Source organism: Palaemon carinicauda, chromosome 28 (assembly GCF_036898095.1).
Source record: "Palaemon carinicauda isolate YSFRI2023 chromosome 28, ASM3689809v2, whole genome shotgun sequence".
In the NCBI taxonomy this organism is placed as follows: domain Eukaryota; kingdom Metazoa; phylum Arthropoda; class Malacostraca; order Decapoda; family Palaemonidae; genus Palaemon; species Palaemon carinicauda.
Window position 1 is genome coordinate 58,386,366 of NC_090752.1, and position 14,801 is coordinate 58,401,166.

General features: G+C 41.6%; 1 protein-coding gene across 3 annotated transcripts in view; it reads left to right on the forward strand.

Annotated features, from left to right (window-relative positions):
• Positions 1-2,819: 2,819 nt before the first annotated feature.
• LOC137621616 (zinc finger CCCH-type with G patch domain-containing protein-like) overlaps positions 2,820-14,801 on the forward strand; it is a 97,756-nt gene continuing 85,774 nt past the window's right edge. For 2 of the 3 annotated variants that reach the window (XM_068352050.1, XM_068352052.1), the window contains exons 1-3: positions 2,827-2,949; positions 6,333-6,473; positions 6,831-7,076. In XM_068352050.1, the coding sequence (XP_068208151.1) occupies positions 6,426-6,473; positions 6,831-7,076 (294 nt within the window). In that variant the 5' untranslated portion in view covers positions 2,827-2,949; positions 6,333-6,425. Of the gene's footprint in view, positions 2,950-6,332; positions 6,474-6,830; positions 7,077-14,801 lie in introns of all 3 variants that reach the window. The other variant, XM_068352051.1, reaches the window with a different exon arrangement.

The following is a 14,801-nucleotide window of genomic DNA, read 5'->3' on the forward strand; positions in this document are numbered from 1 at the left end:
TCATACCTAGTTCTTTCCACTTCGAAACTTTACTGCCTTCTTTCCCTTCAGCTTCCAAGTTTTGATCCTCCTAGTTTTGACTGGAGCTTTTCTAACCTCACCAGTATATGTTGAGCTACAACAGACTCATTTGAATATCCTTACAATCTATAATAATTTTCATGGTCAATCTGTGTCCCATTTTGTTTACTTTTATATATCACCAAATGACTTCTCCTATGTCTTATAGAAACAAAATCTATAAAAGTCTTTCAAAAAGATGAAAATCCATGAAATATATATCAGCAAAAGATAATGCATAAAAACGTGTATGTTCTACAAAATAATAATCAATAAACCTTTGGATTCTCTCTTTGTACGTAGGAAATACGTCAACGCGTACGAAGGTCCCCTATTAATCATAATAGGTTCGACAAGTACGGCTAAATGCACGGAACCTGGACCTCATGACTACAAAGACGTCCATCCATGGACTCTGAAAGCGACTCATAATATCACGGATACTGACATCATCGCCTGTTATGTGCGAGATCCCTGGAAGGTGGATGTAGCTAACCGGTTACGTATTTTCACTAAGAGGCAGAAAAAATTATTTGCTTGAAAATTATTCCTTAATAATTGTGAAGTACTCGAGTGGACCTAAACATAATAAAAAATATAACTCTCTGAATGTTCTTTTATAATCCTTTGGATAGAATAAAGTTATTACAAAATTGAGTATTTGCAAATTACCACTAAGTCAAACATTACTGGATAAAATGTTTGCATATACATCATCCTTTGCAATTACAAATATGACAAAGATGACCAGGACATTCCTTTCATTATGATGTGAATAAACAAAAATTACGGTTTGCAATATTTCTCTAATTCAAAATTAATGTTTCTGCACACTTCAACAAAATCCCCTTAGTTCTCATGACCTTTACTTTTATAACCCTGCCAACAAAATTGAATCTAATAACTCTAATACTAAACCTTTAATCTCTAACCTTATAGCCCTACTAACGGACCTTTGACATTTAATCTCGTATTTCTAAAAATAGACACTTAACCCAAGCCAATAACTTAAATACACAAGCACAGTTATTTCTTAAGGATGAAAAGATTCGGTAAAGTTTTACTGTATTATAGTGCCATAGAGACATCTGATGGAGATTTTGTGTATATGATATAATTATAACCCTTAGTGAACCAGCTAGTAAATGTTGAATTGTATCGGACACTTGCAGCAATCTTGCAACCCTGTTATACTCAGTGCAGAGAGAAATGGACGATTGGGTAAGGCACCTGGTTTTACAGGGATTTGGAATACTGACGCCCGGAATAGAGAGCACATACAGTAGTGCAAGTTAAATATTCAAGGGCACTTTGCCACAGAAAGTCTGTAAAACTGTAGTTATATTTAATTAACCTCCATATCAGAAACATCTTAGTCTACTAATACTACAGTTAATAATAACAGGAATATGATGTAAATTGATAAGCGGGCCCTAATAATGATTCTCCGTTTTAATCCATTGGATTCAAAAGCCCCTATTAATTCCTTCAACTCTGATTAAATTTCAACAAAACGTACTCTAAATTTTCACAATTGATCAGGCATCACTTGTCAAAAGATTATAGAATATATCGTGCATCTTCTAAAGGTAGGCAAATAGTTACCTCGAACTAAATGTTCCTAAACACTTCAACCAAAATCTCTACCTTACCTTTTTTTCCCCCAACTTTCACGTGAATGAATAGTACATCTTCATCCCTGAATCTTCTGTGATTCATGAAACAGTTTTTAAGCCTGATAATTATCTATCTTATTAAATAAAATCAAGAAAGTGTGGAGCGACCCAATCACACAGTTTCAGAGTAACTCAGGTTCAGAATCAGGAACTTCCTGACAGGAACTTCTGGTGCGAGGCAATCGTAGCCTTTGCAACAGCGCCTCCAAAGTTTATCTTCTTATTCTGTTTTGTCTTTTCCTCCACATCAGGTTTAATACTTCTTTTTTTCTATATTTGTTTCACTAAATAAAAATAATGCTACTATTTTCTTTAGGTCTTCCTCGTATGGTTGTTGTTGCTCAATTATTTCATTCCTCTCTTTTCTATATTCCTTGCAAAACAACAACAAAAAATGTATCAAATCTTCCTCCTCATTTTCACAAAAAATACAGTTTACATTCCCCCCATTGTGTCTATTTACAATATTTAATTTTTAACGTATTAGTTCTTGCTCTAAAAAATATCACTGAAGCAAATGTAAAGTCATAAAGTAACTCTTCTTTAACTTATTTCTTCCACGCTCGATATATTTCTAAGCTAAGTTTGCTTTCTATTTCTTCTTTCCACTTTTCAGTATCCCACTTTCTGGTTTCCGATTCTATATCTGCCTTATTCATTCTTCTTATCTGTCTCATGTCTGTACTTAATTCTTCTAAGTACTTTGCAGGTTGTTTCCACCATCTTCCTTCTTTTTCTTGAATATCCAAGATAATTGTTTTTGGAATTTCCTTCTTCCCATTCAGGGTACGTTTTAAGTACTGCAGCTTCCCATTCATCACCCTTGCTTTCATAGAAGACGCACCTATCTGCCCTCTTAGAGTTGTATTAGCTGTGCTTTTAATGGTACCTAAAATCTTCCTGTATGCCCCATTCTCTATTCTTTGTAGTTTCTCTATTTCAGTTTCTGATAGATTTATGATACTTGTTCCATACAAAATAGACGGTAGAGCAATACTTTTCCAGAACGTTTTTCCTATCATTACTTTATTGCAACTTTTCTCTATAGCTGAATATGTTAAATTAGGTAATTTTTGAAGACTCGATCGCTCTGTCAAGATTTGCAAGAAGAAGAAGAAAACGTAAACAACTTGGGAGAGATATTTACTTGGAAGTGAAATTGTCAATTTTGTGTCATTTTGTTGTTCGTTTTATAAGGTGATTTAGTATCAAAGTGAGTGAAATTAAAAAGAAAAACAATTTTTATTTAGAAAATGTTCTCCCAACCGGAACTCTATTAATACCACAAATTGATTTCTTAACAGATACACAATCAGTATATTTGTATGACTTAAGTTATACCTTGTTCTGTTTGGACGATTATTGCTGAAACAAATAAGCTTTTGGTAAATTTACAGTTTCATCCATTATGGGGAAACTGGAATAAAAATATATTTTTTGCATCAGAAATAGTGTAGTTCCAACGAATTTAACGTTTATTTTGACCGCAAACCATCCGATTTAGAGATTTACTAAGTTGTTCTAGAATGCAGAAAGACCCTACTTCATACCAACAATTATGGGGGACACCAGGTGGGAACCGGGGTTTTGGGTGGGGGGGGGCGTCAAATGATATTTGCAATAAATGAATACTTATCCTTCCACCACCCCTCCCCCTATACCCCTATCTAGCCCTACCGGGGGGGGGTGGGGGGCTCCGCCCCCCTGCGACCCCTCCTTAAGGCCACAGTGATTTTCAGGGCACTACTGAACCTATTAAACCCACCTAACCTAGCCTAGGGGCTCTGTACCCCTACCAAGGGGCCCTGTACCCCTACCTAGGCCTACCGGGGGGGGGGGGGCCTCTGCCCCCCCTGCGACCCCCCCCCTTACAGCCACTACCTAACACATCCATCAAACCAAATCCAAAGTGATGGTACTGCTGCATACATCGTTATACTATCACCATTATAATATACTCTATAAATTAATGAAGCTTACCTTAAACTGTTGGTTCATCAAGATGTGTTGCTGCTTTGAGGAAAACTTGAAGCCGTTGGGAAGGTTCCTTGACATGCAGGCCAATTTTGATTTTGTAAAATTAAATTGTCTCTGTGGCACAAATCCACTAGGTTTTCAATAATCCCCGAATAACTTACAACAAATTCATTGCAAGTTAGGAAACAGTCAGGACAAGAAGATGGAATTTCAACTTCTTGTGCAACATGAGATGACGTGCTTGCTACTGCCTCTATTTCTAAGAACGAAATGAAATGCATGGGAAAGATGTGTTGTGGCGCTGTTGTATTGTCGCGCCGTGATTGGCCAAACATGTATGACGTCATAGTGGATAGGCGCTGTGATTGGCCAAACGTGTAAGACTTTATAGTGGACTAGTTTGTCAGCGGATTATAGTGGTTACAGGGCTCATTTAAGCAAATACAAGACACAGTCAACAATAACAACACACTTAGAAAAAATCTGGGAGGAAGACATGAGTAGCGTGAGTTTGATCGTCGATATATAAAGAACTAGGCATTTGCGACAGATAATATTTTACAGAAATACTACAAAAGACTTGCTTTACTCGGGAAATATATTATTATAATAGATTTCCCATAATGGATGAAACTGTAAATTTTCCAAGCTTTTTATTAAATTTTATATATTTTCTAACCTCGCAATCAAAGCAGTGCCCTACATTAGCCTACTTTGACCTAGGACAAGCCTGTAGTTTCCTATTATATCATTTTGTCGTTAGATTTGTGGGTATTTAACTGGAAAACCTTTTTATTCAATTGTAATAACTTCCCTGAGCCTTTATATATCAGTGGCCAGTTCCTCACGCGTTCATTAAAAATGGTCATCAACTAACCTAAACTCCCCCCCCCCCCCCAACCTAACCAATAAGCCATGTCCTTACCTACTTGCCTAACGAAGGGTGGGGTGCCCAACGCCCTCTTGCGACCCCCTTTACACTGCCGTATTCTAAGTTAGACATAATATTACATACAGGTGGCCGCTATCAAACATACACCCCAACTTCCCTCTACTACAAAATTTTTGGTTTCTAAACCTGAAATAGGTAATATTTTGATAGAGTCCCACCCAGCCATTACCCCTTGCCAGTACATAGGAGTTTGATGTTTTTCTTTTTTCGCGAGCAAAGTGAGCCCACACCGGAGCAAAAACCGTTAGATTTCGGTAATATTTCGATATAGTCCTTAATGAATTTTCCTCCACTGTTCACTCGCTTTGCTCTTGAAAAAAAGAAAAACATCAAGCATATGTACTGGTAAAGGGTAATTGCTGCGTGGGACTCTATCGAAATATTACCCCGTAATATTCTAATATGTCAGGAATGTTTGTGGGAGGTTGAATCACAGTTCTAAAACTAATTAAGTAAAAGCATCTTGACTTCACTTAAGCTAACTTAACCTAACATTATCTTACTGTACCTAATCTTACTTTACTCACCCAACCCTATCTGGTAAAATTATAGAAAAGTACAATAAATGATTTTTTGGGGGAAACGTAGAATTACTTGGTGTATTTATGGTATTTTGAACATTTTCATAATTATTTCTGGCAGAAATCCACATTTTTTTTTTTTTTAATTTATAGTGGCTCGACTAACGTAACTGAAAAGCAGTGGGTTTGCACTATGTATTGCCATCAACAATGTTTGAAACACCTTAAAATATGTGTAGGCTACCACTATTTTTATGTTTATATTAACTTGTTTAAACTTTGTTGTTTCCACCAGTCATCATCCTCAAAACCCAATCATCGTAATAAAAAAATGTCGCAATCAAAACCCAGTAATAATAATGACACATGTTGGCAAAGTAGTGGGAGGTCAGAGAGTTTTTTAGGGTGTGTGCAGACTAAATTATTTGTGTTCTAGTGTCCTATTCAAAGAAACAAAGCAAAAACACTCATATGAGAACTATCAAAGAAAGTTTATTACCAGGAAATAAAATAGTATTGAATTGTGGGATGCCTATGACCATCTTTTGGATAATGATTATGTCCATTTAACTGCAGATCATGATGCTGATTATGTGGATCTTAACAAAAATTTCATGCTGAGTAAAAAGTTTTCCATAATTTTAATAGCTCATAGCAATTCAATAATTTCTTTTAGAGGTTGCTTCCATTTCCAATCCATATAATTAAAATTCATTTGTACAGAAAGGGTAAGGAATAACTCAAATTTATGTCAAGTGATTTACCAGATCAAGTATGATGCACTGAGCTAGTTTATGTTAGGCTAAGTAGCATGAATATTTGGATTCCTTGGGTATGAACCATTCCTTTCAAGGGTTTACCTTTCTTCCCTCTTTAGGTGCAAGTAGAAAGTTTGTGAGGTGCAAATGAAAATATTTTTCCCAGTAGTGTTTCTTATCCTCTAGAAAGAATATTATGTAGTTTAAAAGGCATGAATTAATTTTGACGACAAAGATTGAGCAAAAATACATTTGTAATGAAGTTGACACATGAGACAGGAAAATTATGAGAAAGAGTTTGTGTGTCCACTAAGTTCAAGATGTATCTTTAATGTATATTATTAGTAATTATTAGAATTAAAATGTTCTTATCTGTATCTTTACCCAGATGTATCAACTCAGTAGAGAACTAGGGTTTCTAGGTGTAATTGAACCATAACAGAATGAATCATAACTAAAAGAGTCCCATGCAACAGGAGACATGTCGTATGATGAATTGTGTGCCTCTATAGAGGTGTACCAAACACAGGTGAGTTACCAAATTTCAATTTTTACACTTTAATTCAGAAAATCTTGTACTATATGGTAATCTGTTATGTATTATATATTGAAGAAGTTACATCTGCAGCTGTTTAAAAAGTTTGAAAATAAATATTACAGGATATCTAAACAGGTACAGTACTGTACTGTGCATTTCATATAGTGGAATGCTATGAGAATTATCAACATTCTAGAATTAGTACATTACAGTATCAAGTAAAGTTTTTACTCCATCTCATGAATTGTTTTTTTATTAATTTATGTAATGTAAATAGAAGGAAATGATCAACTTTGAATAAAAGGCTAATGTCATTGAAAGAGATTTTATTCCTCATAAAAATTTCAGCTGAAACATATTGAAGGAGCTTTAGTCTCTGCTGGCGCAGAAGAAAAACAGCAACTTCTTGAACTGCAGGAAAATTTGCTGCAGCTCTTGGACCTAACACTTCAGCAGCTTAATCAGCAGTCGAGTATTGAACGAGTGCAGGATGACCAAAGTGATAGAAAGGAAGACAAGGAAATAAAGAATGCAAAGCGTGATTCGGTTTCGCCTGAATGCAATGACATTGATGAGGAATTTGCATTGTTTCAGGTAACTATTGATATTTAGGAATTAGATCTACTGGCCAACGTTTTTAAAACTGATACCTTATGTGGTCGTGTTCCTTTATTATTGCTACAATATTATTATTATTGGAGCCTCTATAGATTGAGGTATTCAGTATTATTAAGTCAAACCAAATGAACATAGGCCAACTAAGTGAATGCATTCTTAATTAGTCAGTATCATCTCCCCATTCTGAGGTACTTGATACCCTTCAGTATGCAAACAAAGCTTTCTGTTATTATTATTCATAAAAAACAAACATTCTCATTGAATCGATAGACTAAATGGCCATGTGCTTATAAAAACTAGATTGCAAAGAATACCGTAAAATGATTGTTAGAAGGTTAACCCAGCTTAAAGGACAAGTATCAACTGACTAATACGTACAATGTTATTAGCTTTATACAGGGTACATTCAATCATTACACTTCACAGTACATCACTTGCCATTGGCTGTGGCCAGTGGCAACATTGTTTAATTTTAACTGACCCGGTGAAAAATTAATAATTATACGGGATATAGCGCTAGAAGAGTAGGAAGACCAGGCCTACATGGCTGAGGTATATGTAGCATGAAGTCGGAGATGACAAATGGAGAAGCAGTGAATTAAAAGCTCAAGATAGAGATGACTGGCGATATGTAATCGATGTCCTTTGCGTCAATATGCGTAGGAGAGGATGATGATCATGATGTAGCACATACAGTTTGTATATACACTTCAATGCTAAGTATTCATTACTTAAGGTATCCAAGGACCCTAATAGCCTTGGATTCCATTATGGCATAAAATGGAGTCATATACCCCTTTTGATTTATTGGATCTGTGTGACATTTGGCAATCCATCCTTGAGCTGTAGATAATGACAGTCATTCACTATTGCTATATGATTGGCTATTTCCCCTGCCCTAGAGAAATGTGCCATCAGAATGTACTGTAATTTCAACCAATTTCTATGACAAAACCAGGCAGGTGCTACTGTTGCTGTTTAAAACCCAAATTTTTCTTCCAACCTTAGGAGCATGCCCAGTCCAGGTTACAGTACTTGAATAGGTATTGAGAATCTAAGGTGTGTCAGACAAAAGAACAGACATTAAAAACCATAGGAGTATGATAGCTGTTCATGTAATTCAAACTGCTAGTCTGGAATTGTTATATTAGAACCAAGGATATTTACATGTTGAATCATCTGTCTTATTCTAGTGGATGTGGTTAACAGACACATTTGTTGGGACTTTCTTAAATAATTCCAAAATTCCTTGAATTTTTACTTTGCACATATATCTAAGAGACCAGTTATGAATGTAATATGTAGCCTACGTGAAAAAATCACAGTTATATGAATTTTCTCTCTACAGGACAGCTTTTTGGTACCACATTCCATTTTAGAACACGCCACTGTCTCTAATGAGTTTTCATGTATGACTGGGTCACTACTGGGATTAACTGTTTTAACTAGATAAAATGTTTCCATGCACTATTACTGTGCTGTACATTACCCCAAGATATTAGAGAATGCTTCATTGGGGTTTCAGAAAGCATAGTACAGTTGCAAACACGGTACTGTACTGTATCACTATAGTAAACATTTCAGCTGAATGTTCTGTTGCAACTGAATAAAAAACACAGGTTTTTTTGGTTACTGTTTCCAGCATTTTAGCAGTGTCTCCTTTTCCCAGTCTTGAATGTTGGTGGTTTTTCTTTTCAGATACAGTAATACAATCTCTCCTTACGTCAGTTCAACGTGCTGAATGTTGGTTCCGACTGTATGTTGGTCATTTTTAAATAAATACAAAAATAAATTCCATGAACGAACACTGTCCAACGAACTGTAGATCGGTTGCTTGTTAGATTTGAAAAATAAAAGGCTAGAGAGTTAACACCTGATCTTGACACCGAAAAGCCACTGGCATCGGCGTTAGGTTTCACAACAAAACACCTCTTGTAGCTGTTACATCTACACCAACAACCATATCAATCTTCTTCCTTCCTTCCTTCCTTTTGGGCAGTGCCATATCTTCTGTACCATGGTCTTCCACTGTCTTGGGTTATAGTTCTCTTGCTTGAGGGTACACTTGAGCACACTATTCTATCTTGTTTTGTTGAAGTTTTTTAGTTTCTATAGGAGATATTTATTTTTCAATATTAATCTTACCCGTTGATCATGTAGCTGCAGCTCTGCTGCCCGACAGAAAAAACCTACTGGCGGAATACGCCAGCGATCGCTATACAGGTGGGGGTGTACATCAACAGCGCCATCTGTCTAGTAGGTACTCAAGTACTTCTTGTCAACAAAGAACCAATTTTCTCTCTGTCGTGCCACCGGCAAGACCTACTTGATACGCTGTTGTTTTCTGGAGTTGATTTTCACGTTATTTGGTGAAGTATTCTCTCTAGTTATTAGCTTTCGCTGTGCAGAAGTTATCCTCAATACTTTCTCACTTTCATTGATTAGATTTTGGATTATTTGTTGACGACTTGGATAGATTTTGGATTTCCCCCCTTTGACTAATTCAAGATGTCTGACCTTACTCAAGTCCCCAAGTACAGGCAGTGTAGCGCTAGGGACTGTTCTAGGCGTCTTCCGAAGGCCTCTATCGATCCGCACACCGTTTGTTCCAATTGTAGGGGTAAAGCCTGTCAATTGGAAGATCGATGTGAGGAATGCGCTGGGCTTTCGGAATTCGATTTTCAAGAATTCCTTAAGTATGCACGTAGGCTAGAGAAGGATAGGATCAGGAGGAGTTCGTCTCGCTCTATTGATTTTTCCTCTCCCCATGCCCCACAACCTATTCCTTCCCCTGTAGTGGTTACACCCGACCCTCCTACTAGCTCTCATCAACCTTCGATGGCGGATATGATGCGTGCCATTCAGGCTCTTGGTGACAGAGTTGAGTCATTAGCGAATGACCACAATCAACTCTTGGCTGACGTCAGGGAGTTGAAGGAGAAAAGTGCAGTGGGAAGTGTAGTGAGTGTCAGTGCAGTGAAAAGTGTCAGTGTTACGCACGAGGGTGCGTCTGTTCGTGCCTGTCGTCCTCCCAGTCCGGGACCTCTTGCAAGCTCCCAAGCCCAGGGGAGAAGCAATGTCGTACGACCAAAGGGTTCCACAGGCCTTGATCAGCGTACAGACGTACCCTCCGTGGTTGAGGACGTATCTTGCCGAGATCGTCCCACCCACAAACAGACGAGTGAGCCCATTCATTCCTCGTCTGCGGAAGAGGTTTCTCGACAGAAACGCTGGACCAAGGTCTCACGACCTCTCAAGCGCAAGGTCCCTTCCAAGCGAGTCCAACGGCCCAGGTGTAGCCACTGGGTCAGTTCGGACTCGCCGCAGTCCTCCGAAGACTGCACACCTCCCAAGAGAGGTAGAGTGGTTCCGCAGCAGGCAATCACTCCGTCTGCTGCCGCACCAGCCGCTGTAGACCCTAAGTGGTCTTTGCTGCAGTCTATGCAGACTCAGCTAGCTTCCTTCATGCAGGAGTATCGTGCTGAGAAGGCTGACGCTGCACCCGTTAGCCTACAACCTGCCACGGTTGTGCGCCCGGCTGACACTGCGGCTGCCTGCTCCCACACTCCGGCTGTGAGAGCTCTACCACCTATGCGCAGTCGACCCTGCCAGACGCATGTTGACGTTAGCCGACGTGCGGCACCCTCCGTTGACGTGCGTGAGCTACCGCATCAGCAGGAAGGTGGAGTCAAGCTGCCGTGTTTTGACGCGGTGCGTCAGTCTCCCACCACGCACCACCACTCTGATTTGGTTGTTGCCAGTTCTCAGACTGACCAACAGCGGCATGATGTTGGATCCAGTGCAGCTACGCATGCACCCGTGCTGCCGGATTCAGCCGTTCAGCTTTTATCTCCTCCTTTGCCGCTTCCTCCTCAGCATTCGGATGAAGGAATCTCTGATGACGACGAAGCTGCGCATTTGGACGACTAACACTCCGACATAGATGAACCCAAGACTACGCCTCCCTCCTTAGACTTTAGGAAAGTCCTTGCCCTGTTTAAGGAGTTGTATCCGGACCAGTTTGTGTCTGCAGCTCCACGCTCACCTCCCTCTGAGTTCGCTTTAGGCATGCAGTCAGCAGCTCCTGCCTTTACGAAGCTCGTACTCGCTCGCTCATCCAAAAGAGCTTTAAGGGTACTGGGAGAGTGGTTGCAGGCCAAGAAGCAACTTGGGAAGACATCCTTCATGTTTCCCCCGGCCAAGCTTGCTTCCAAATCTAACGTCTGGTATGCCACGGGAGAAGTTCTCGGCTTGGGAGTTCCTGCCTCTGCCCAGGGCGACTTCTCAAGTCTGGTAGACTCTCCCCGCAGACTGGCTATGAGACGCTCCAAGATTTGCTGGACCTCTTCGGACATGGACCATCTTTTGAAGGGAGTTTTCCGTGCGTTCGAGATCTTTAACTTCCTGGACTGGTGTTTGGGAGCCTTGAGCAGGAAGACCTCCCCTTCGGATAAGGACTCTGCCATGCTCATCATGTCCTGCATGGACAAAGCCATACGGGATGGGTCTGGCGAGCTTGCTGCTTCTTTCGTGTCTGGAGTTATCAAGAAGCGGGATCACCTTTGCTTCTTCTTGTCGGCGGGAGTCACCCCATGTCAGAAGTCAGAACTGATGTTTGCTCTGCTATCGAAGTGTCTCTTTCCTGAAGAGCTGATCAAGGGGATTGCTGCCTCGTTGATCCAGAAAGACACTCATGACCTGGTGGCGTCATCCGCACGTAAAGTCACAGCTTTACCTTCCGTGCCTAGACCTAGGATGGACACACCAGCGTCTAGGTTCATTCCGCCCTTTCGTGGCAGAACCTCCAGCAGAGGAGGTACTCGTGCCGTTAGTCAACGTGGCAACAAGAAGAAGGGTTCCAAGTCCTCAAAAGGCAGAGTCTGACTGCCACCTTCTTCAGACAGCAGTGGGAGCCAGGCTCAAGAACTACTGGCAGGCCTGGGAGAACAGGGGTGCAGACGCACAGTCTGTGAAGTTACTCAGAGAGGGGTACAGGATTCCATTCTTGCGCAAGCCCCCTCTAGCAACAACTCCCATCGACCTCTCTCCCAGGTACAGAGAGGAGGACAAGAGGCTAGCTTTACAGCAAGAGGTGTCTCTCTTGCTACAAAAGGGAGCGGTAGTCATAGTCCGGGACCATCAATCCCCGGGCTTCTACAACCGTCTCTTCCTAGTGGCGAAGAAGACAGGAGGGTGGAGACCGGTGCTAGACGTCAGTGCTCTGAATGTCTTTGTCACCAAGCAGACGTTCACCATGGAGACGACGAAGTCGGTTCTAGCATCGGTCAGGAAGGAAGACTGGATGGTCTCGTTAGACCTCAAGGACGCTTACTTTCACGTCCCCATCCACCCAGATTCCCAACCTTTTCTAAGGTTCGTTTTTGGGAAGGTGGTATACCAGTTCCAAGCCCTGTGCTTTGGCCTAAGCACGGCACCTCTAGTGTTTACCAAACTGATGAGGAATATTGCCAAATTCCTGCATTTAGCAGACATCAGAGCCTCCCTCTATTTGGACGACTGGCTTTTAAGAGCTGCGTCAAGTCGTCGCTGTCTGGAGAATCTCAAATGGACTCTGGATCTGACCAAGGAATTGGGTCTCCTGGTCAATATGGAAAAGTCCCAACTGGTCCCATCCCAAACTATAGTATATCTAGGTATGGAGATTCAGAGTCAAGCTTTTCGGGCTTTTCCGTCGGCCCCCAGAATCAGTCAAGCCCAAGAATGCATCCAGAGCATGCTGAAGAGGAACCGATGTTCAGTCAGACAGTGGATGAGTCTGATAGGGACGCTTTCATCGCTGGACCAGTTCATCGCGTTAGGGAGACTCCACCTCCGACCCCTTCAGTATCACCTAGCTGCTCACTGGAGAAAGGACATGACGCTAGAAGCGGTCTCAGTTCCTATCTCCGAGAAGATGAAGTCTGCACTGACTTGGTGGAAGAACAACATTCTGCTCAGGGAAGGTCTACCACTGGCTGTTCAGACCCCCGACCACCTTCTCTTCTCGGACGCATCGGACACGGGCTGGGGTGCGACACTGGACGGTCGGGAATGCTCGGGTACGTGGAATTCGGATCAAAGAGCACTGCACATCAACTGCAAGGAGCTACTGGCAGTTCATCTGGCCTTGAGAAGCTTCAAGTCCCTCCTTCTAGGCAAGGTGGTGGAAGTGAACTCCGACAACACCACAGCCTTGGCGTACATCTCCAAGCAAGGAGGGACTCATTCGATGACGTTGTTCGAGATCGCAAGGGACCTCTTCACCTGGTCAAGAGATCGAAAAATATCTCTAGTAACGAGGTTCATTCAAGGCGACATGAATGTCATGGCAGACCGCCTCAGCCGGAAGGGTCAGATCATCCCAACAGAATGGACCCTTCACAAGAATGTTTGCAACAGACTATGGGCCTTGTGGGGTCAGCCCACCATAGATCTGTTCGCTACCTCGATGACCAAGAGGCTCCCAATTTATTGCTCACCGATTCCGGACCCAGCAGCAGTTCACATAGATGCCTTTCTTCTGGATTGGTCCCATCTAGACCTTTATGCGTTCCCCCCGTTCAAGATTGTCAACAAGGTACTGCAGAAGTTCGCCTCTCACGAAGGGACAAGGTTGACGTTGGTTGCTCCCCTCTGGCCCGCGAGAGAATGGTTCACCGAGGTACTGCAATGGCTAGTAGACGTTCCCAGGACTCTTCCTCTAAGAGTGGACCTTCTGCGTCAGCCGCATGTAAAGAAGGTACACCCAAGCCTCCGCGCTCTTCGTTTGACTGCCTTCAGACTATCGAAAGACTCTCAAGAGCTAGAGGCTTTTCGAAGGAGGCAGCCAGAGCGATTGCCAGAGCAAGGAGGACATCCACTCTCAAGGTCTACCAGTCAAAATGGGAAGTCTTCCGAAGCTGGTGCAAGGCGAATTCAGTATCCTCAACCAGTACCTCTGTAACTCAGATAGCTGACTTCCTTTTACACCTAAGGAAGGTAAGATCCCTTTCAGCTCCTACGATCAAAGGTTACAGAAGCATGTTGGCAGCAGTCTTCCGCCACAGAGGCTTAGATCTTTCCAACAACAAAGATCTACAGGACCTCCTTAAGTCTTTTGAGACCTCGAAGGAACGTCGGTTGGCCACACCAGGTTGGAACTTAGACGTGGTTTTAAGGTTCCTGATGTCAGCAAGGTTCGAACCGCTTCAATCAGCCTCTTTTAAAGATCTCACTTTGAAGACTCTTTTCCTCGTCTGCTTAGCAACAGCTAAAAGAGTCAGTGAGATACACGCCTTCAGCAGGAACATAGGATTTACATCTGAAACGGCTACATGTTCCTTACAGCTTGGTTTTTTAGCTAAAAACGAACTCCCTTCTCGTCCTTGGCCCAAATCGTTTGAGATTCCAAGTCTGTCCAGTTTGGTTGGAAACGAACAAGAGAGAGTACTATGCCCAGTAAGAGCTCTTAAGTACTATTTAAGACGTACGAAGCCATTACGAGGACAATCAGAAGCTTTATGGTGCTCTATTAAGAAACCTGCTTTAGCGATGTCGAAGAACGCAGTTTCTTATTACATCAGACTTTTGATTAGAGAAGCTCATTCTCATCTGAATGAGGAAGACCATGCTTTGCTGAAGGTAAGGACACATGAAGTTAGAGCTGTCGCAACTTCAGTGGCCTTCAAACAAAACAGATCTCTGCAGAGTGTAATGGATGCA